The 24,072-nt window shown below is 41.9% G+C and overlaps 1 protein-coding gene across 2 annotated transcripts; it reads left to right on the top strand.

The window, feature by feature from the left end:
* Nucleotides 1–2,691: 2,691 nt before the first annotated feature.
* UPK3A (uroplakin 3A) lies at nucleotides 2,692–9,593 on the top strand. 2 transcript variants are annotated; one of them, XM_026868155.1, is made up of 6 exons: nucleotides 2,692–2,790; nucleotides 3,607–3,762; nucleotides 6,385–6,664; nucleotides 7,847–7,929; nucleotides 8,403–8,535; nucleotides 9,406–9,593. In XM_026868155.1, the coding sequence occupies exons 1-6, from the start codon at nucleotides 2,736–2,738 to the stop codon at nucleotides 9,488–9,490; spliced, it is 792 nt and encodes a 263-aa protein (XP_026723956.1). In that variant the 5' UTR covers nucleotides 2,692–2,735; the 3' UTR covers nucleotides 9,491–9,593. The 2 variants fall into 2 exon arrangements, with proteins under 2 accessions (XP_026723956.1, XP_026723957.1); XM_026868156.1 differs by lacking the exon at nucleotides 9,406–9,593 and adding an exon at nucleotides 9,208–9,262.
* Nucleotides 9,594–24,072: the final 14,479 nt, after the last annotated feature.

Genomic DNA, 24,072 nt, shown 5'->3' with positions numbered 1-24,072 from the left:
TTAAACACTGTCATGTTTCTACATGGATCTGGGCTTGCAAATGGCCCATCAATTTTAGCTCGTGCGTGGACTGGAGAGACGAAGCACAGCAGAGTATGGAGTGTTATCTCCACTACACCCACAGCTGAGAATGTAAAGAAGGTTTGAACTTCAGATCCTGGAGGCTTCCATATATTTCAAAGCCTTTTGGGACTTCAAGCTTCATCCTCCTCAAACCCTGATGGGCTTCACATGCCTCTGGAAAGCCAAGGGTACAAGGCAAGTTTTGCTTGCACAGAGTCATCAATCCAAATTGACTCTGGAGGTTTCTATGAATTGCTCCAGAATTGCCCATAAGGCAACACAGAGCAAGGAAATTGGCACTGTTACTTAAACAAAGACATAGAAATTTTCATCAAATGAAGACATAGAAATTTCCATCGATTTCTTCTCTTGTGCTTCCTTCAGGGAACACTGTAATTACATTAAGGTCAAGTTTGTTCATGGTAACATCCTTTAAATCCAGACCAGCTCTCCTGACTTCAGTGGAGTTAATATGGGTTTACACAAGTGTAAGCAAGGATGAGATCTGGTCCTAATTTAGGACACATCTGCCAGCACAGATGGAGCTGAAAGAGTTTATTGTCATGTTAATTTTCTACCTTTGTTTGAGATTCTTCTGTTCATGGAACAAACCCAACAATTTTAAAATCTCTCAACGTTATCCCCCCTTATTGTGTTTAGTGAATTCCACCAGAGCACAAGATGGCCTTGTACTCAAGTAAGTTATGTTGGCTTAAAAGAACAGCCTCACGAAAAAGAATAGCTAAAATTGTCATCCCGTAACCCCTTTGAAAGGTGATTAACTTTCTGTGACGAGCAGCTCTCTTGACATACTCCTAACTGTTGTAAAATTAATTGTCTGAGTAACGGTTTGCATGACAAGCCCAAGGAGCAGTTTGCCACACTCCTCATCCAGGTAAAACTCTTGAGAAGGTCATGCAGAGTTTTGCCTGCGTAATAAGTGCTGAATCTATTGTTTGATGGCTGTGGATCTAAAAAAAAAATTAAAGATTGCTATCTTTAAATCAAAAATTTTGTTGTGATTCTGGGCCTTAATCTGTTGATTTTTAACATTGGTATTTTTATCTGTTGTCTGTTTTGATGCTTTAGAAAGTGAATGAGGGAGCAGTGCTTTCTTATCAAAGTGGGAAGAGTGTTTAGTAGCACATACAAGTGGCTTGCATGCCATGAAGTAGAATATTTCTTCTTCTCTGCCACCCAATATGTCCTGGTGTCTTATTTTTTTGTTTGTTTGGTTTGGGTTTTTTTTTTGTTTTTTTTTTTTTTAATTAGGCAAATAACATGTCTATATTCTGTCTTAAGGAATAAAAAAGTCACTGCTGATGTTCTGGAAGGGTTACCTGCCCAAAGGATTCAGGGTCAAGAGATCTCATTGTTCTTAAACTTTGCTTTTACTGTGAAATCAGAAACCTTACAGGTTTTGTGCTTTATTACTTTGCTTTACGGGATAAAAACACTCTTGAGCAGATCAGTACCGAGTTTGTGCAACTAACCCCCCTAGTGTAAATGTAAAAAAATCGGAATCCTAGGAATAAAAGACAAAAGGGGAAGATCTTTTCTTCCTTAATCTGATTTACCTAAGTATTTATGCCAGCCCAGGCTTAGAGTATGTTGCAGCGTGAGAAGGAAAAATACAACTCATTCTTATTCTATAGCAGTGCAAATCTATGGTAACTCCTGTATTGGGTATTCTCCCTCAAAAGTCGTTGAGAAAAAAGTCAAACCAAACACACTGAGCTGAAGATGACGTGCAGAATTTGAAACAAAACACATATGGGGAGGAAATTGCATTATAATCATTTGATTAAACATTTCAAACAGATTTCTGGGGCCCATGGCATATCCATAAAGGAGATGGATTTGGTAAAGTAACTGTAGTGATATTAGTGTAAATCTGGAGTCGCTGCAGTGACATCATGTTAGCAACATTAATTCTGTAGAATCTTGCTGATAGATATTTTTCTCCTCTATCTATTTTAATTGGATGATTAATAATTTTGTAATCTGAGCTCTTACATAATAGGACATTTGTAATAGCAACTACTCATCAGGAATACTCGCAGCTGAGCGATTTGGTACAACAGGTCAGATTCAGATTTCCCAGTGGTTTGCTCTTCACGTAGCTGCCCTGAATCACATTAGGGTTAACCAGAAGCAGAAGGCTTATGTTTTTCAGGTTGTAACTCAGGAAACACAATTCAGAAGGCAATTGTAACCTCTGTTAAGACTGCCCAAATTTAGAGCTCTGAATCAGAACCATCCATGATGCAGGGTTCAGATATTCAGTTCCAAATTTTCCCTAGATGAGTCAAAAGTTTTAGACAGAAGAAGGTAAAGAACAAAACCACCTATCAATGATACAGGTGGGGAAAAAACTCTCTTTACACCTACAGCATTGCTAAGAACTACATCAGTGCCCAGTATCAGGTGGAAATCAAAGCTGCAGCTCCCTGGGAGCAGATAGTAACGGGGGGATTGGCAGCACCTGAGCAGGAGGGGCAACAAGCATATAGGGAGGTGCAAAGGGAGTAGATCGTTTCAAACCACAGGGACCTTGTGGGAAGGAGGAGGTGTGGTTGCCTTCAGGGAGGGAGTGGATGGGGAGCTCTTCGGTGGGGGCTGCCTCCCAGCTTTCTTTTTCATTTTGTGACAGGTTTCTGGAGGGCTCAAGCATGCGTGGCTGTTGGGCTGTGTTAGCCTTTTGCTGCTTGGGGCAGCTGTGTGCAGGTAAGAGGCACCTGTCTGCAGTCACCTCATCCTTTTTTTGTTGTTCCTCTCTTCGTATCTCTTCTGTTTGTCTTATGGTTTGTCTTGGGTGCCAACTGCCTGCTCCAGGATCTGCGTAGGGAGGTAGGTAGGTTTAGGGCTTCAAACGTGTATTCTGCTGGAATATTGTTAAAGTGGGAAGGAGGAAGAGCTGTGAAATAGATAATTTTCTCCAGCAGACTGGACATGGGATGAACTTGTGTGAGGAGGGAAGAAATGTCTGACATAAACTTCACTCTAATACCACTTGCGCTTTCCAGGGCCTCTCTCAGACAGTTTTCCTTTTTGTAAGGCAAAAAGAAAAAAGGAAAAATTTTTACTAAATCTCTCACTCTGGATGATAACAAGTCTGGTCTTAAAAACCTTATTAAGACTCTTTATTTCTAAAGGATTCAAGAACTGATTGTACTGCTTCTGGTGCTTCCACTGAGGGGTGTAAGCTGTACGTGGGACCCTGAAGACAGAGGTTCAAGTCTCCCCTATAATGAAGCTTTGCCTTTGTCCTTCTGAGTTGATGTGACCCGTACGTTTGAGGAGCAACGTCTCTTACCTCCCTCTCTAAATCCTTGAGTTCCCCATTTTGCATTAAAGCAAAACCCCTAACTCTCAAACTTTTACAGGGCAGGTAAGCTGTTTCCTGCTCAGCTGCAGTTCATGTCCCCTTTTATGCTTTAATGTTGTTTGTTAGCACTGCCAGATCCTCCCTTTCTGGTCGAGCTTGTAGTGGGGGAGAAGAAAGATTTTTTTGGTACACCTTTATGTAACTTTCTCTTCTAGATCAAAGCATGAAGCCTCGGACTGCAGCCCCTCAGCTTGCTACAAATAATCCCACTCTTACTACAGTTGCTCTAGAAAAACCTTTCTGTATGTTTGACAGCTCGCTGTGCCCAAATAAATCTTGCATCATCTACTTGTACGCAATGAAGGAATCAGGTGAGTATCCAGCATTACACCTCTCTGGGAGATAGCTGTGTGTGGCCATTCCATGCAGTTCTCCACAATTTGATGGACTGGGTCTGAACAGGGGAAGAGAAAAGAATCTGTGGGTGTGAGCTATGTACAAACTGAGCTTCTGGTCTCAGTCTTCTCTCGGGTGCTATTATAAAATATAATATAAATAACCATAGTATTTCAACGGGGCTGATTAATGAGAGCAAGTGTCAGCGCTGTGCTAGCTGACTCCCAGTAAGTGCGGAGCAGCACTATCAGCCATAAACATTTGCCCGAATTTTGCTAATGAAACCAAGCAGTCCACAGTCTGATAGCTGATCTTTGTCTAAACATGAATGCCTTGTATAAAAACCTGAATTCCCCAAAGTAAACCTGCTGAGAAACTGGGTAATTGCTGCTGTTTGCTACACAGGGTAGCCAGCCCTTGCAAAGACTTAATTTTTTTTTTTTGTAGACAAAAGCAAATCATCCTAGACTTGTGGTCAAAGCTGCCTGGCCCACGGGTTCATTCATAAAATGAATTTCATAACTGCTTGGCAAAGAAACATTGCTGGCAGTGACCAAGAGCTGCCTTCTCTGTTCCCTGCTGTTCTGGCAGACTGTTTTGAATGCCAGCTAGAGCTACTCCATAAGCTGACAAAAATAATAGTTTCCTGATATCACGCTTTCTCCCCTGAAGGCTGTATGCAGCCTCCTTTTCTGAGAGGCACAGAGGAGACATCTTGAGGGGAGCAGTACCGAAACTGGCCAACAGACAGAACAGTCTTAAAACTTCCACTGCTGGTTGTTTTCCCTTTGGACAAGGCAGCAGGAGGAGGCCATGGATGGGCAGAAGCCATAACCAGAGGCACCATCCCATACAGCTAACACAGACAATTGTGAACGCACAGCCTTCTGAGACATCCCATGACTGAAGTACATGCCTTTATATATCTAAAACAGGCTATAAGTGCATTATAATCATATAAAAGGCTACTAACACCTAAGTTATTCTTGCAAATATGATGTTTTGTGTTAGAAATTATACCAACCACCCCATCTTCTGCAGATCCTGTGGCAAAAGCTTCCTATGCAGGCGGGTAAATCTCTTCTGCTTTTAAGGCAAGCAGATGCAAACTTGTTACTTGGCAGACCGGGAGGAATTTTGTTTGGATTTGTCTCTGGTCTGTGTGGAGAAGCACATTGGCTCACCCCTGGATGCCTCCTGGAACAGGGAAAAGGAAAATTTAAGAGAACTTAATTTTCTTAACACCTTATGTTCAGCTCTGCTAGTAAGGAAATGTGTCAGCATGCTACAAAGCTGAGGGTGTAGCAAATTTCTGAAGTAGTAATCTAACTTTTAGCTCTATTCTTGTTACTGTTGCTATCAGACTTGATCTACCTAGTAAAGTTTTAAAAAAAAACACAACCCAACAAAAAAACCTCCACAAAGTGAACTTGCTTAGGCCTCAGCTCTTACTTGCTCACCAGAGCCAGACCAAGAGTTACTGAAGAGGAGACTGGGAGGGCAGGAAGACCTAGGTGTGAGAAGTATTATAATTTGGGGAGGCAAGCCCAAGAACAGAGCACGTCTTAGCTAGTATTTGCTTTCATGTTATCAGGTCCCATTGAAGAGGCAGGTGTCAGAGCTCAACTAACTTGAGTTGTATTCCTGACCTGTGCTAGAAACTTTTCCCTTTTAAAACAGGTTTAATTTTGCATTGGCTCATAGCTAAAAACTTCTCATGACCAAGCAGCTGCAAGAACTCTGCTCCAGAAGCACAGCAGAATGCTTTCAGACTGAAGTAGTCTGTAATGTACTGCAGCTTTGAAAAGCTGGCATTTCTTTTCTGCTGACAGCTGGATGCGCCCCCCCCCAAAAAACAACAAAACCACAGTTGCAGAACTTGAGAGCATCTCTTGGGACTTGGGCCTTGACTTTGCAACAGGAAAGGTTTGAGCTGCAACTGAGCTTCCAAACTATGCTGTAGGGCTGGGCGCAGATTCCAGCTTTGCTTGAAGCTGTGAGGACTTTCAGACTTTGAGGTGTGATGTGCCTGGCCGGCCAGAAATGTAGATACTGCATCTGTTCGCGCAGCCCCTACGCACTGGTCTGCGTGCGGTGCGGTTCTGGGAGGTCCAGCTGCTGCGTGAGGAGGTCCCAGGGTTTCTGCTCCAGGAGATGGGAGAGTTGTGACTGTGCAGGAATTCTGTCTTAGCTGTAGCATCAAATCGGAAATGCCAGGGTTTACTGGATGTTTATTGGAGCCACGTGTGGCATGGGGGAAGAGCAGCCTTTGCCAACGTCCTCCCTATTCCATTAGGGATTTGTTATTAGATTAATAACAGATAGTATTAGATAATGTGATTAATTTTGAGAGGGTGGCTACTATAAGTATTGTTCTGAGATATACTGTGGATCCCTCAGTTTGAGGGACAAGTGTAAAGAGTTTCATCAACAAATAAGGAGGAAGGGATAGGATCACTACACAGCCAAACCGGTAGCAGATTTTTGTTTTCCCTTTTGAGTGTTTTGGGGTAGAAGAACAAGTTTCCAAATAGCAGGTGAATGGAAAGGGGATAAACTAGTTCTCACAGCCCTGTTAAAGAGCATCTCTCCTGCAGCGAGTGCAATAAGCTCCCAGGTGACCGACAACACCAGCAAACCACTTGACAGCACCTTCCACCAAACAAGCGGGGGGCAGCTCGGCCCTTACAAGGCTGCCTTGTTCAACGTGCCCGACTGTGCATCGCCTCCCAAACTCGCTGACCTAGGAGATGTCAACAAAGTTTCTGATATCCTGAAACAATACCTCTTCAGAGTTGGGGATGATGTGAATTGTTTATATGACCCGAACTTTCTGGCTGTCTGTAACCCACCTCTTGCACCGGACACAACGTACAGGTATAATTCTTATTTTCCACAAGGTGACTGCTGCTCTTAAAATACAATAGGAAGCAACACTGAGCCCGGAATGTTCCTTTGTAATGGTACGATATGAATTACCAGTGCCTAAAGGAAATGCCCCCTGTTGCGAGAGTAGTTATGAAGATGGCTTTGGCCTATCACCCTGCAGATGGTGCCTGAGGGTGCCCGAGCAGTGGTGAGCTCTGTCAGGTTAAATTCATGGATCAGTAGGAAAATTCCTGTGGGAAGTGCTGGATCTATACCTGTGCTGGAGTAAGTAATCCAGAGACAGCATCTGATTAGAAACTGCTGGCAGAAAAGGATTTTGCCTGGACAATGATGTTGAGATTATTCACCATGTATTTTGTGTTAGATGATTCTGCCAAATTGCAGACATGGATCTGGCTCTGCTTGCTTTGTTTTGATGGGATTCTGGGGAGCCAAAGTTCTCCTTGGTCTCCAGCTCCAGGAAGCCCCTAATGTTACTGGAGCCTTCACAGTGAGGGCCAGGTGGCTTGCAGACTTGTCTGAGCCCCGTTTGGGCAATTCAGACACCCTGACAGCTGTTACCCCAAACACTTGTTTTGCTGTTGCCAGCTATTTAAAAGCTGTAGGACAAAAGGCAGTCACATGAAGCCGTATCTGCTGTGGAGACCTAATATGCTGCTGAAACAATAATATGGGCTCTTAGTTTTGCAAAAAGTTGTCTCTTCAGGACATTTCTGGAAACCTATTGTGGGATGGAAACTTAATTTCTTTGCCAAGCCTGATGTTGGCCTGTCTCTTCAGTACTCTTCTCTAGCAGGGAAAGTGCCAAAAATCTCTGCTGTCGGACAAAATCTTTGACTTCCATATGGAAATCACAACCATTTGCTGTCCTAAATAATGAGGCTCTTCCCAACAGGGAATAGCAAGTTAGGGAAAAAGTGTTGTTGGAAAGCTATCATCTGCCAAGGCTCATAAGAACAAAGTGCAAATTATGTATGACATTGCACAGAATGCATTGCTGAGATTAATTCTTTTTGTTCTTTATAAGGTCTCTGGAAATAGTCAGTTAGCTCTGACTGTCTCCATCTGCTTTGACAAAACCTGTGGTCTGACCAGCTAATCCAGTAGCTCAAAGATGCTAATAAGGAAGCTCAAAATTTAAAATATTAATTTAACACTTTTCCCCCACAGGTTTAAATACGTATTGCTAGATAGCACTGAAGGTATTGTGAAAGACCAAACTCTCTGGTCTGATCCAATCAAAACCAGAAAAGGTAAGTCTGTGGCTTTGCTCGGGTCTTCTGAGCAGCTGTGCTTGCTAGCACAATATTAAAATAGGACACTACTCTTAGCACCTAGTCCTTTCCTAAAGCTTTAACAATTGTCAGCCTTTCAATATTGGAGTAGCAGGCTTAATGTGGACTAATTTTCTACTACTTGTGTACTTCAAAAAAATTATTTCAGAGAAGTTTGTACATGTGGTTTCAGATTTGATGCGTATCGTGGTTTCTGGTGCTGTTGGCATTTCTCAGTAATACAAATACTTGTCATGCTGGCTAACCTGCTGAGGAAAGCTTAGAAACTCTAAATGCTGATGTTGAGTCTTAAACCATTTCTCATAAATCATCTAAGATTTCAGGTATAGACATAATCACTTTGCCTCTCCTAAATCACCAGCTTTCTCCTATTTGAGGGTGATCATGGCCAAACATAGATCACAGGACCATTCTTGCCATGCTTTTTCTAGTTAAACTTCCCTTGAAAATTGATACCTGGCCTGGTCGAAGGAGTGGAGACATGATTGTCATTACATCGATCCTAAGTGTTCTTGTGTTCCTTCTGCTTGCTGGCTTTCTTGCTTCTGTGTCCTCTGCTGTCATGTAAGTATTGTCACCCCTTACAACTTCCAGTAAGAGTACCCAAACCTTCAGTCATCAGCCGCCTTCCCTATGGCTCCAAGCCACTGCTGTTTGTTGTCTTTGAAATACAACCAGATGGTGTCCTCCAAATTTTGAAGCTGATAATGGGAAAAGATTACTTTATGATAAACTTCCCTAAGATTGACAGCTCATGTAATTATTACAGAGCCTTAAGCTTACTAGGTGCCAGACTTCAGTAAGGACTACTGGAAAAAAAACAAACAAAACAAAACAAACAATAGAGTTGCACATACTTAAAACCTGTATATTCCTTCTTACATATTGCAACTTTCCATCTATTCAGGAGTTTGGAAACTAGAGTTTCCAAGGAGTGCAGACATTTGTAAAGATTACATAAATTAAAATCAAGGCATTAATTAGGACATTATTTGCCTCCTCCCTGGAGGAATAAGTTACCCCTTTCAGTTAATAAGTGAGGCCTTACCAGAACTAACTAGTCTATGCATGTTCCTGAGTCATCTATGCCCTCTGCCCCAGGAAATCCATGAGGCCTGATGGACTTCTAAACTGAACTTTTGGAGGGAATAAATGAAATTTTAGAAATGGGTATCAGACCTGCTAACACCCAATTCTTTCATTGACTTGAAAATGATGCAAGTGCTCTGTATTCAGTCAGGTCTGTCAGGCTCTCCTGGATTAAAGATGTGGAAAGCAAAAACTGCATTGCAAATGATTATTTTTTAAAAAAATAAATCTATGGGCTTCTCTGATGCCAAGTGATTTAAGCAGCAAACAACCTTTGCAAAATGTTGTGACAGTAAGTTCCCCTCAGTCTCTACTGGAACTTAAAGCCTTTCACTTGCCCACCAGGAGATCAGAAGATTCTTCTGCAGAGACAAAGTGTGTGTCTCAGACGATTCAAAGTGAACCAAGACCACAGTTAAGCTCTGAGTGAACCTGATTCAAGTCTAGGGTGGAAATCCAGCTGAACTGCTACATGTGCCAGACCTACAGGACTGTCTCTCCTACTCCACACTAGTCCAAAACAAGCTGCAGAAAACAACCAGACAACTGAAGATGAACAGCAGAGATGAAATAAGGACAACTTTTTGGAACTCTTGCAGTACATGATGTCTTGCCCTAATGAAATTTGATTTAATTGCCTTGTATAGCACATGTCAAATGCCTGGACTGAACAAGGAATCTTCACAAAATCCTTCAACTTCAGTGGTGTCATCAGAGGTTGTCTAGTACATGCTTCTCACCTGGAGTAAGGATTACTGCAGACCTCTCATCTGCTGCTCATGATCAGATGGAGATGATGTAGCCCTTTGTCTCAACCTTTCTCTATACTGATGAGGAATAATGAAAAAGTGGCTGCTTTAGAAAAAGATGTTCTTAGAGAAAACTAGGGATTAAAAAGTAGATAGCAGGGAGCTACTGATGCTTCCTCAGGATTTTAGTGACTATCAGTGTCATAAGACTTCCCTCTTTTCCTGTCCTTCCCTAAGAGAAAGCAAGCAAGCTCCAGTTGTATGTAGCAGAGTAATTCTGATCTCAGTTCTACCCTCAGCTTTGCAGGGATGAAAGCTAACTAAATTGTTTCAGAGAAGGTGTGTTCTTTCAGAGCTCTGTGTAACTTGCTGTGGGCTAGTGAAGGGGCAATACTGCTTTAGTGGGACACATGAGTGTATTCACTGTTGTCAGGCTAGCCTCGTTCCTCACCTTTACCTTAGGCACCTGCAAGCCAGCACACTTCACATATTATTAGTATTTAGACTGGTGGGGTTTTTGAGCTAATTTTCTTCCTTCATTTCATGGTGACTAGAAATAAATCTTTGTACCAGGTTTGCGTTATGTGTTGCTTTTTTCCCTTGATGCCAACTTTCACACAGAATTCTATCTCTACAAAATACTTGAAGATCCAACCCCAAAGCCCTACCTTATACCTCTGGAGTATGTATAAACCACTTGACCTATTGTAGCAATCACGCACTTGTGACAAGTACAGAGCTGCCACTTATTACTGAAGTCATCCTAGCTTAGCAGTAAATTCCTTAAACTGGCTCAGACTATAAATAAATCGGGGTTCTGTTTTGACATAGGTAGTTCACTATCACAACTGGATGATCTTGCAGTGATACTTGTTTGAAGGAGTGTGACTTATTCTCTTCTGATTATGAAAATTAAAAAGTTTTGTGTAAAGCCAAACAGTGTCAGGATGGAGTGTTGAGACTGTAGCTTGGTGATAGCAAAATTTCCCATTTTAAACTTTGGGATTTAGGCCTAAGATTTGTACAGAAGCTCTCAGTGTTTGAGTATTCTACCAACAGCCTGTTAGAGCTTGCCTGCTCACCATTTTGGTTTCAGCTATGTGAGGGCTGGCAGGGAGAAGGGTGAAAGCATTTTAAGGGAGAGATGGGTGCTGAGCCTTCTGACTAGAAAGGGATGTTGAAGTACCTGGAATTATATTTCTCTGTTGTTTAGCCTTAGGTGCCTTCTCTGTAATTTTCTACCATACAGGCTGCTACAAACACCACTCTGAGGTGCTTTCTCATTCATTTATTGGGTGCTCACTTGGAAGCAATGGATGCTTGAAGAAAAAGGGAGTATAAATTGTAGGTGTGCAATGGTGAACGTTAGAGTACGTGAGAGATCCTTGGAGTGTTGGCCTCCTTCATAAAGCCAAAGTGGTACTTCATTGCTATAGAGGGCTCTAACTGCTTGCTCTGGACCCAGTGACAAAACAGGCTCTCTAAGAGCAGTAAAATTGGTAAAGCTAAATAAATATTCTTTCAAATGCAGACAGTCAGTACCTTATTTTGGATGCTACATCAGTTAATTCTATTACTGGAGTAAGTTCCCCTTCATTTTGTTTAAAGGAGTTGCCTGGGACTGTCTGTCAGCATGTACAGCAGTCATTTAAAATACAGCACTAGAATAATCCAATCTGTTTTCTGCCAGCATCTATTAAGACACTTGTATCAAGCAGTCTGTCTCTCACTCAGCAGATAACTGACTTCAGTCAGTTTAACCCTGCTAATGGGCCTAGCTGAATAGCATGTGTTTTCTTCTTGTGCTTCTCTCACATCTTTTATCTAAAAGATCTTAATTTCTTTATGGAAAAATTCAGAATGGATTATTTTTAGGGTGGTTTTTTTTTTTTTCTTCCACACAAATGAAACAGAATTAACAGTCTCAGTTGTTCCTGTATTGACATGCATACAGGCTTTGGGTTTTTTCACTTTAGTTTTTCAAAACTTCCCCAGTGTTCCTAAAATTTGTGTGACAAAGAATTCCGCCTTTCACCAGCTTCAGATCTTAGGACATTTCTTTCTCTTCTTTCCCATGTTCTTTGAGAAACTCAAACATACATATTATGATTTTTATCAAAATTTCCTGTTGAAATAAAACGTCCTGTTAAATATTTTGTTGAAAATGACAACTCAAAATACATTTTCTATGCAACCCTCCTTTTAGAGAGGGAGAACTATGCTTGGGGCAGCTTTAGCTTTTCACAAGATCTTGTGTGTCAGTATCCACTTGTTGTTCTGTGAACTGTGTTTCAGGACTGTGCCCAGTCACAACAGTAGTCGTGATAAATACCAGAACAGGGTCACAACTACTTTTGCTTCTCCATATGGTATTTCCATTGATCTAAGTACTGAATTCTTTCTGCTCTGCTTTTGACTTCTCGCTGAAGAAAGGGTATGGAAATTCTTGTTTGGAGCTTACCAGGGGTATGTCTTGATTCTTATCCTGGTCACGTAGAAGAAATTTCAGACAGACTTAAACATAGACTTCTTAAGTACAAAGACCTAAGAAACAAAGAAATCTGTACAATTGCTTCCCACGCCTCATTATTTGAAGGCTTAAAGTTATTTGCTATCACTTCTTCCTCAAACCTTCTAACGTACAACAACATTCAAAGATGTCAGAAAATAGGACTTATTTTCTTTAACAAAGTTGACTATATTATCTGCATTATTACTATAACCCAAAGATGGATGTAAAGGATAATGTAGAAAGTCTCCCTAGAAACTTTAATGTAGCATATTTAGAGAAAACTTCCTGAATACTACATAGATGGATTTTGCCATGTTTTTGGCTGATCCGCTGATTGATAATTATCTTCCACATGTGGTAAAGAAAACTCAGAGAATACAACTCTGCTCAGGGGTAGTATGTTGTTTTCTCATATCTAATTGATAAGTACCTCATTATATTGGTCTTCTTGCAATTGCCCTGCTTCTTTCTAGGAGAAGATGCTTTCTAGTTTCCTCATCTATCCACGGGCTAGAATTTATCAACAGAATCCATGTCATTTCATTATTGCACCTAGTCCTATGGTACTTTATGGCTAAAATAAAGCACTGGCTGAATTCAGTTAGTCTCTCCACTGATTTTTGTTTTCATTTTTTTTAAATAGTTCTTTTATCATGACTTTGGATAATTATATATATATATATATATATATATATATTTTCTTGAAAACACAGTAAATTCTTTCTGGATGAAAGGAGTTCTTTAAATACAATGGATTGTTATTTCCTTAATGGCATGAGTAACTTTGGGATAGATTCTGTTCCACGCTTGCCAGCATAATCCAAGCCAAACCCAAGCCCATCTGTTTTCTCTGCATTTGCACAAGCATAGCTGAGCAGCAGAAGGTATTCAGGACTGCAGCGCTTTCTCAGGAAACATTCCCCACTGAGATGTGCCTAAGGTTTGAGAGAACATGCACAGTTGGGATCAGTTTATCAATATACAATTCCTCCCTCCCCCTGGCATCAGCACAACTGGCTAGAACCCAGCTAAAACACACCAGGACTAGGCCTAGGGAAGAACATCACTCTGCAGTCTTGCTGAAATGGTGGATCTGCTCTTGGCAGCCGCAGGAGAACCCTAGGGTTTATCTCAAATTTGGCTCAGGGAGAGGAATTCTCAGCTTAAATGTCAGTAAAGAGTCATGCATTACTGAAAGCATGAGGTAATTACAAGAGAATATGATGGGGCTAATTCTACATGTTCTTGCATCACTTTTAAACTCCAGTTTAATTAAGAGTTTGAGCGTGAACCTAGTTTTAAACATCTGAGTATTGGAAAAAGACTTTTTGATACACAGAATTCTACAAAAAAATATTGCTTTAATCAGAAATGTGTTTTCACAAGGGAAAAAAAGAACCTGAAAAGTGTCAATGAACATCAAAACACCTTGTCCAAATTGTTAGGGGTTTGTTTGGGTGGGGTTTTTTTGGCAGTGGCAGCAGAAATAATTTCCTAACCAGCTGAAACAGAGATACCAATCTTTTTCTAGATTTCTGTCTATCATACATTTGTGTGGAAAAGAATTTGCCCTAATGTTGTATCTTATTTTCAACATTGCCTTTCTGTCCAATTATAAGCAAAATTTTAGCAACTAGAATGGTTATTTATATTGGTCATATTCCCAAAACTATCCACTTCCTTTTCAGTTTACACACAACCACCAAGGCAGCAGTGGAGCTACTCTTGCAGTTACAATTGCTGTGACAAACACTTCACGTTTGTCATGTTTATTTCTGGATTCACAGGTGGGTTTGAACTTATTGGAGCATAACCAAGTATTGCCACCCTCACAAACACATTTCTCATCTTCAATGAAAGTCAAAGCAATGAAAGCATCTTCCTCATCTATTAGGAAGTATTTCTTTGCAGAAGGGGCTGTTGGGCGTTGGAATGGGCTGCCCAGGGCAGGGGGGAGTCCCCGGGATCCCTGGAGGGGTTGAAGAGTCGGGCTGAGCCAGCGCTGAGGGGTCTGGGGGAGTTGGGAACGGTCAGGGGGAGGGTCATGGTTGGGTTGAAGAAGCTTCAAGGGCTTTTCCAACCTCTATGATTCTATTAAATCAAATGTAGAGGGCTTTTAGGAACAAGCCTTCTCTTTTTTTGGTCTTCTTTGTTCATGGGCAATAGCCTCTAAATTGTAAGGCCCAGATACACCCTGCTCTACACAGAGGTGAGACCGATACCCATCCACTCTTCCCACCTTTCATTTCTACAGGAAAAACACACCCTTATTATCAGAGGGCTACAGTTTGCATTGTCAGTTCTCCCATCTGTGGGGTGAGGACACATGAGTGTGTCCCGGAACACCATGCCTCATGGTGTAAATGTAGCCAGAGAGAGAAGAGCTGTGGAACACCGCAGAAGGAAGGCAAGAGCTGGAGGATGTCTCAGGCTTGAGAGGCATCCCGTGCCCAGGGGAGCTGCAGACCTGAGACACTGAAGAGCAGGACTGGAGGGTGAGTGCTGACCAAAATACACAGAAGTTCTGAGCAGCTTCTGCATCTGGGCAAGACTGCTCCAAATGCTTGATATAAAGAGGTTGAACTTGCCAGACACACACAAAACACACACATGCACGTATATGTATGTAGATATGTGGCAAACTTTTCTCACAGCAGACTTCCCTTAGAAGCCTGTACTATAATTGTTCTAGAGATAATAAAAATCTGGTTTGGTTCAATATTTTATTGACCTAACAACTTTCCCCTGACATCTAAAAGCTTGCCTGCAGGCAATATATTACATTGGCTTAATTACACAGACTTTAAAACTGACTTAGTCAATCCACTGCAATATCTTAATGAAAGGAGTCTAAGATCAATTTACATCTAATTTTACTGAAATAAGCCTGATTCTCTGCTGCATTGACTGAGTCTAATCTTGCTAAACTTAATTTCTGTAGCTGACGTAGTTCATTTAAAGACATACCTCCAGGTAAACTCTGAGTCTGAATGCATGAGTATTTATATGCGTATAAAATTTTCTATTTAGATTTTAAAATACTGTTTATATTCTTATGCTGAGATATAAACCCAAGAAAGGCAGCTTTGAAAAATCTACTGTGCCTTCTTTAATGCCTTGTAGGTTTAGGGTTTGGGGTTATTTTTGCTTTTTAGTGGTAAGTTTCACATAGGATGGGTCATTTGAAGGGCAAGCAGTAAGAACATCAATGAGTGCTGTTCTGCTTTTTGTTGTTAGATGCTTCCTCTTGTTTGGCTGATTTGTAGCAACATCTCATGAAAGTTAAAAGAAAAAAAAAAAGGCATAAAGCAGCAAAAGCATTATTTCCTTCCAGATGGTAGGAACTGAAAATATAAAAGAACTGATTTTGAAAATAATATGATGTGAGGAATAGTATATCAGGTGGGTAGCATAAGGAATCAGAAACAATGCAAACTGGGTAGGGAAGATGTGCAATTTATGAAGTGTGTGCAGTGACAGTGCTTACCTCAACTCCTCATGGAAGAGATGGGCCAGATCAAACCTCTAGGTCCAAGATGAACAGCAATGATTACTTTGAACCTTTAATTAATGTCCTCTAGAGCATAACAAAAACCTCACTGTTAAGTGAGATACTAATATGGGAGAAGGCACAGTAAGAAAACTCACTGTTAAGTGAGATATTAATATGGGAGAAGGCACAATAGTTTTTTTGAGAAGTAGTATTTCTGACAGACAGACTGGACTTTGCATCTCAACATAAACACATATGATGTATAAAAGCCAACTATGAGCATACAGTCCTGAACATGTATCCCTTGACATTATATTTATAGCCTCCCATCAGAGGTCATCTGCCTCTTAGATTCGAGCCTTATATTTCACATCAGTAAGACAATTTATGATACACTGTAGTGGTACCCTGCCATCAGAGTAGCTGAACATCAGTTATCCTGCTGACTCAGCTCTGCAGGCTCCTTACTAGTATTTGAGAACTGCAGGCCTCAGCCCATCTTCCAACCCAGACTGATAGCTATGTTGGAGATGACCTGAGGAGCTGCTCGCTTCTTGTGCCAAATTACAGTATCATTTAATCTCCTAAATGCTGAAATATTTGGGCTGAGGCTACCTAGGCTTCTCACATAACTGATTAGTTTTTAATTGGAATAGTTTTTACTGGTTACAGAACTGATTTTGGTGATTACAGTTTCTTTTGATCTTCTAACAGTTGCTGTCACATCTAAAAAGCTGCTGCTGTGATCTCAAGGAGGAAAGATGCTAAAAAAACTTTGCAAAAGATAGCAATGTTGAAAATTATTCCAGTGATGCCTGAGTGAATAAAATAGCAATAGAGCAAGCCTCTGCAAAATTCTGTAATAACTTCCTAATAATGTATTGTCTATAATTAAGTAGAAATTACAGAACTTGCCCTCAATCTCAATTGACTATTCTCAACTGAATCCTGACTTCAATACAACCCATGAAAAGCCCATTCAATTTAATGGGATCTCACATTTTTAAGCACAGACTATTACTTTGGAGTTGATTCTAAAGCCTACTGAATTAATACAGAAAACATTCTGTATACATGCAGTGGACTTAAAATTAATCTCCTTCTGGTTTTTATTTCAGAAAATGAACTTTTCCAATACCTAAAAATTAGCTAAAGACAGGATCAGTAATTACTTCCATAAAATGATAATGGTATATCAAAGTGCATGACAACCCACAGTAAGAAAGAATCATAACAGAAATGTAGCTGTAGTTCTCGAATAATCCACACTGAGAAAAAGGGAGCTCTTCCAGCCTATATTGGGGGGAAAAAAAAAAGAGCTCTGCAGCACTCCATGGAATGTGCTGGATGATTTAAAAGCAATAAATACAAAGCTTACACTTTTGCTGAACTAAAAAACAAAACAAAACAAAACACCACAACCACCCCCCCGCCCCAAGCTATACACCTGAAAAATATTAACAGTGATCGATTAGCAAAGTTGTATCTACTGATAACATTATTTACAATTTACTCTCTCACTACTCAGATTGTCACTAGGCATTCACATTTTTAGCTGAAAAATGCACAATAATCTACTTTTTATGGTCTTGATTGATTATGATGTCTGGGCTTTCAACACACATGAATTCTCTTCCTCCCTCTCCCACTCCAGCTTTCCTTTCCCCCTCTCCCTGCTCTGGCCATTACTTTGAGTGTGAAATAAAAATGAGTGATGTTCATAAGGTAAGGATAACCACAAATACATCCTAATTCAAACTGCAATAACACTGAATCTTGGTTGAAAGGAAGACTATTCTGTAATTTAAAAAAGACAAAAATTCAAATTATTTGCTTGTAAAAGTGAATTATTAAAGAAGCTGAAGCCACATCATAAAACATATAATAAGAAATTTTTCCTACTTTCTATATGCTTTCCAAATTCAGCTAGACCTGCTCAATATTTGAGAGTTACACCTACATTAAAGTGAGCTACGTTTTTTTTGTTGTTGTTGTGGTGTTTTGGTTTGGTTTTTTTTTTAATCCTATGAAACTATATTTATAAGCAAAAGCCCTCCTGTGGCCCTAACAGCACATTCACACTGTGGGGGCCCCAGTCAGTACCCCAGGAAACCTACTTGGTATGTGTGAGAGAGTCTGAGAGTATTTAGGAAAACAGTGATTGAAAAGCAGCTTTGAGGAGCGCTGTATCCCAGCTGGTGGCATCTGCCATAGCATGAAGCTTGGCAAAGGCATGGGCGCAGCAGAAATTGGTTGTTATGACAAGTCTCAGATATAGATAACCTTTTTAAAACATAGTCTAGAGATCACACAAACTCTCCTAAAATGCAGGCAAACCACAGGTGGTGGGTCAGTTGTAGTCATCTACAAGTCTTGATGCTGCCTTCTGTTTGATAAAGAAAACCTGAAGATTAGCCCTGGCATGCCCAGATACTTGACTGCCTTGGTGGTGAGGGCAGGGAGGCCCCTCCAGAGCCAAAGGTACACCTGACAGCACACTGATCTGGAATCAGAGGAGTGGTAGTACCTACGAATGGCAAAGATTGACTTGCACATCGTATGAAAAACATGGTCCCCTCAGGTGCATACGGATGCATTTTAGAGTCTGCAGGGAGGAAGGTGCATCCTCTGTTTCTGAGACTCGCCCAATGTTCAGGCATGGTTGATCCCAGCACAGTGGTTTGGGCAAGTCAGGCCCACAGATGGAGCCAGCATGGGCCCTGCTTTGTGCACTGGGAGCTGGCACCTGCCCTGGGTGGTGTGGCTGCTGCCACAGAGCAGAGGGTTTGTGATGCTGGTGCTGAGCATAGCAGGGCAGGAGCACCTCAGTGGTTCTCACTCTGCTTAAAGCCTAGGCCTGAGCTCTGCTGCCAGATGGCAAAGGCAGAGCTGGCTCTCAGTCACTTAAAAAGTGCCGTGGTTAGAATATGTGACTTAGCTAAGAAAACTGCAAAGCTAATGAAAAGAGAAGGCTTTCTCCCACAGGATGTAAACAGAAATAGGGGACAGCAGAAGAAAAATGACATAAGGTAAGACAATGTCCTGGTTTCAGCTGGGATAGAACTAATTTATTTTTTTCCTTTCTTCTCAGTAGTTAAATAGGGCTGTGTTTTGGATTCAGCATGGGATTTGATACGAGAAGAATGTTGATAACGTACTGATGTTTGCAGTTGTTGCTAAGAAGCCAAGGACTTCTCAGCTTCTCGTGCGCTGCTAGTGCGCAGGTACGCAAGAAGCTGGGGGGGAGCAGAGCCGAAACAACGGACCCAATTTGGCCAGTGAAATATTCCATATCATCTAACGTCACACTCGGTATATAGATAAGGGCTGATCAGGAAGCTCACTCTGGCTTCCGGGACTGTCGTTTCAGGATTCTTCTCTGGGATCACTAACTGGGAACCGGCTGGGCATCAGGCAGCAGATGGTGAGCAATCACACTGTGCGTTACTCATTTGTATTTTCTATTATTATTACTTTATTTCAATTATTAAATGGTTTTTATCTCAACCTATGATTCTCCTTACCCTTACCTCTCCAACTCTTCCCCCCATTCCCCAGGGGTGGGGCAAGGGTGAGTGAGAAACTGCATGTGGCTGTCAGCTGGGTTTAAACCACGACACACAACAAGATTACTAGGGTTTATTACAGAGACCTAGAATTAAGCTCTTATCAAGCTAATGGATAAGAGGGACCGAAGTGGTGAAGGCGTCTGATGTGGTGGGGAAGCGAGGAGTGCTCAAGCCCCTTCTTTCAGTACTAAAATGCCACCGCAGTTCCTGAGAACAGGGACTTTCTGACCAGTAAAGAGACCTAAAGCGTGATTCTGAAAAGGATAATCACCTGAAGGGAAGAGTGTATCAATATAGATACAGCATAATTTTTCCCTTGCACACAGTTAACTACAAGCAGGCCTCATATGAGGCAGTTTGTATTCTGTAACTTTCGAGGATTAAAATAATCTGAGTTGTACTCTGTGACTTTATGGGAAGACCAAAGCAATCTAACTCTCTGCTGTAGTCGAGGCTTTATTCTATGCCACTTCCCTCCTCGTCTGATAGTCTGCATGTATTCAAAGTGACCCTGCCCTGCTCCCTAGCCATGGTGTGTGGAAGGTACCTCCACACACACGTGCACAGGCCTGTGCTTTGACACTCCTGTACTGCCCAGGCGCTCGGTCCTTTGGAGGACAGGCAGCCACGCTCACAGAGCTCTGAACCTGTAATGGTATGTCCCGCTTCCCAACTAATTCACAGTCCCAGAACCAGACACAGCTGCTGGCAGGCCAGCTCAGAGCACTTTTGCAAGCCTCTTGACTACACTTGTTTTTGTAGATATACCCTAACACCATGCTAGGATTAGTTTCTGTGCTACCTACAGAATAACAGAGGCCGATATATTTTATTTCAAGCAGATGAAGTGGTTTTAGACCCAGGAAAGATGAGTGAAAGAAGGCTCTGTAGCATTTCTTAGGCTTCAAGAAACTCTGATAGCTCCAAATATTGCCTTGGAAGTTTATACCTGCAGTCTTGTTAGCTTCTTTCTCTAGTGGTTTTAGGTGCTAACTCTTAAACCATTTTAAAATCAATCATACACAAAGTCTACTTGTGTACTGTTAATTAGTACCTGATTCTGGATAGTGAAGAATTTCCCCAGAGAAGTCTAAAGGGTTCTCAGTTAGTAAGGAAATCTGCAGATACATTCATCTACTCAAGGTTAAGTTAAACAGGACTAAACTGTGTAGAAGAATCTGTGCAGTGCATAGAAAAGCCACATTAAAAAATAGTTAATTATTTGAATTTCACATAGGTGTTTTTAATAAAAGCTAGCTGGGATTTTTAAAGGTATATATAATTAGTGACAAAATATCTATTAGCTTCCATGAATTTAAGATTTCACTCTTTCTTGATCTGGATTTTATTTCCTGTTTGTGAAAACTCATGGTGAATTCTATCTTTGTTGATGATTGGAAGGTTTGTCTACTATACAAGATCAGAGAAGAGCACCCATCCTTCTTATCACTGAGAATCTCAATACAGGGCATATTTCAACAGCTTTAGCAGAGTAAGCCAATAAATTACATGAGAGCATCAAACTCTAAATATTTATTAATAACTTGGATGATAGGATGCAGTACGCTCTCAGCAAGTTTATGGACGACACCAAATTAGACTGAGCAATCAATATACCAAGAGGCAGAGCTACTATTCAGAAGCACCTCGACAGGCTGGAAAAAGTGGCTGACAGGAACCTCACAAAGTTCAGCAGAGGGAAATGCCAGGCCTTGGAAGTGAGATGGAATAACCCCATGCAACAGTCCAGCTCAGACAATCTCTAGAGGTCCCTTTCAACCTAAATTTTAAGTTATACCGTTTACATGCTCGTATGCATACATCAGGAACAAAATGTGGATTGGTTGTGTTATACAGAAATAAACTACCCATAGTTAAAAATAAACACTGTATCAACAGAGTACATAAGCTATACAGTAGAGTTGCCACACATACAAACTATAATAGAAAGTGCATGCTCCAAACAATTACTATCACAATAGAGGTTTTACTTTCCTCTGAAGACGCTGGCTGCGGGGCGGGCGTTATGCCAAGCAATGCTTAAAATGTCCTAGAAGTCATAAAACACTTTGCACCGAGTTCATCTCTAAAGGGAATTATTTCTGCTCGAGTACACAGTTACAGTTCCTAGGAACTATTAAGATACACAAGGCATTGAGAGCTGAACTACTTATGTATATACTGTTGCCCTTATTTGCATTGTGCAACATTTAAGAGGTCCTCTGCTGTAAAAACAAGAGCTCACTGTGCTATTTGTTCTGCAGAGAGCAAACCTGGCTCAGACTGTAGGATGGCCCAGTCCTGCTTTGTTTGGTACCACAGAATCTGTTCCACACAACAGTGAAACGTGGCAGATCTCCTACCTAAAAAAGACCGAGTTTTGCAGATGGCTGTACTTCCATACACAAGGTTATTACCATGGAATTAAGTAACAAAAATGGAACACAGGATTCCCGTTATATTATTCAAAATACCTCACCATAGGATGAAAAAGATATTTACTTGAAGGTAAACATTTATATCATATACTTTATTACTTCAGGTCCGTATATTCTTTTTTTAATTCCTCCACTGTGTTTGAAACCTGGGGTATTGCATATGTCTGGCACGTTCCCAATGTTACGCACTATCTTTTAAAAAATGGAATATTTACATCATTACTTCCAAAGACTTATCTACACTCAGAACTGAGTCACCTGTAGCTGAACCAGTGTATATTGTTTCAGTTACAATGCCCGCCAGGCACTCCCCCCACAAGTCCTGGATTTGTGCCTAGAGAAGCAGTGAGCGCTGGGAGAATTCTGAGCTGTTAGACCACATACAACAAAGTACAATTTTAAAATGCATTTAGTTAGCAAGATAAAACTCCTGGAGATGTTTTACATTTTTTTTTTACTGGTAAGTGTCCTAGTCTGATTTGCTAAGTTATATCCTGCAGCAGCTTCATGCATTACCTATGCCAAGCCTTGCTCACATACAGCAGAAGCACACACGTATTTTCAGTGCATACTGCGTATTATTACTGGTCATCTGAAAACAGGCATCAGATAAAATATCTCATTCTTTCCTTCTGGCATGAGTTTCTTCACAATTAATCTGGATTTTTTACCACATCTCTATTCCGTGAGCTATCTTTTTTTATAATAGCACTGTTAATAATATACATGGTTAAGTTTTCCCGCTCCTTTCTATTCAAGGACCCAGTCTTTACCTACTCTATGATCTTCCCAACATCTAACCATTCTGGCTGACATTTTGCAATAGCAATTTAGCATTTTCTAAGAGCAAGGCTGAGGAAAATCATTTGGCCTGTCCCTGTTTTTTCCCCTTGAGAGCCAGTAGCCCTCCTGTGTTTTCTGTCAGGAGCTTGAACTTCATGGGAGAGAAAAAGGGAGAGGAAAAGTGTACTCTATGTGCAGAGTAGAAATTGCCTCACCTTCTCCTCATAAAAGTAAACCATAACAAGCTGAAACATATTTAAATAAATCTCTATGTGGAGAAGGTTAAGCAAGCCCCCAGCAAGACCGAGCAATCTCCCATCGTATCATCCCACTCTGCTCTCACCTTTCAAGTGCCCCCGCTCCGAAATGGGGAAGCGCCAGCTGGCGACACCAGAGGGGCAGCAGGGGCTGTCACCTGTAGCACTGAGCCCGACAAATCCAGCAGCTCGGGGGCTGCGGTGAGGCGGCCCCGACTCTGCCCTCATCTCCAGGCCCCGTGCCTGGCTGCTGCTCAACCACCTTCCACCTGACAGTGGTGCGCTGGGTTGGGGGATGTTTTTCTGGTGTTTGCGATAAAATAGAGCGGAATAAACAGATACCTCTCGGAGAACTGGGGGTGAAGCGGCGCTCAGAGGCCACGGGGCGGGCTGGCGGGGACCCTGGGGCTGCCTGAGGCGAGGATGGGTGCGGCTGCGCGGGGACAAGATGGCGCCTGAGGGCTGCTGCCGCCCTGGCGGCAGCCCGGGGACCGGTACAGGAACAGTGAGGGGACTAAACCTCATAAACCGCGGCTTTCTCCACTGAGAAAAAAAACATTCCTAGCTACTTACCGCTCCCTAAGGCAGCTGAGCCCGTCCTGACAGGAGAAGGCTTGAGTTTTCCTGAGTGCAGGCCGGAGAGGAGAGCCAGCTACCAGCTGCAGGGGCAGCCATCAGGCAGGGCAGGCTCGCTCCGGACCCGCAAATCTCTCAGGGCTCGCCTGAGGGGCTGGCTGCTGTTGGGGGCACCTCAGGGCCACTGTGCGCCCCCCACCTGCCCGCCCGTGGCCTCCAGCTGGGGGCCAGTGGCCACCGTGGTTGCAAACCCACCACAAGCCAGCTTGGCCCTACTGTCTCTGCCAGTATCTAGGCCAGGAGTTAACTGCACTTTTATTTTCGAACTTGACCACCTGAGGCAAGAGGCCAGCTCTTCCCACAGCTCTTGAACCCGCCTGGCACCTCCAGTCAAATTTGAGTGAAGTGTGGTGATCGCAAAGGTAATTACAATTGGTGTAATTAGCAGCCATGGCAGCAGCTGGGCAGAGGGAAGAGTCCTGCCACAGGGAAGACAGGCAGAAACTGCTGCTGCTCTCTTGGCAGCACGAATCTGGCTTTAAACCAGCATCTGCACGGGTATAGCAAGCCGTTAGAAAGTCACGTATAGGAGAGCAGGTTTGTTAGTTCTGCAGATTAAGAAGAATTATTGCAAT

This window comes from Athene cunicularia (genome assembly GCF_003259725.1).
Source record: "Athene cunicularia isolate RWA chromosome 1 unlocalized genomic scaffold, athCun1 chr1_part2, whole genome shotgun sequence".
Classification (NCBI taxonomy): domain Eukaryota; kingdom Metazoa; phylum Chordata; class Aves; order Strigiformes; family Strigidae; genus Athene; species Athene cunicularia.
Note: the sequence above shows the minus strand (reverse complement) of the source record. Positions and strands in the feature narration are given on the sequence as shown.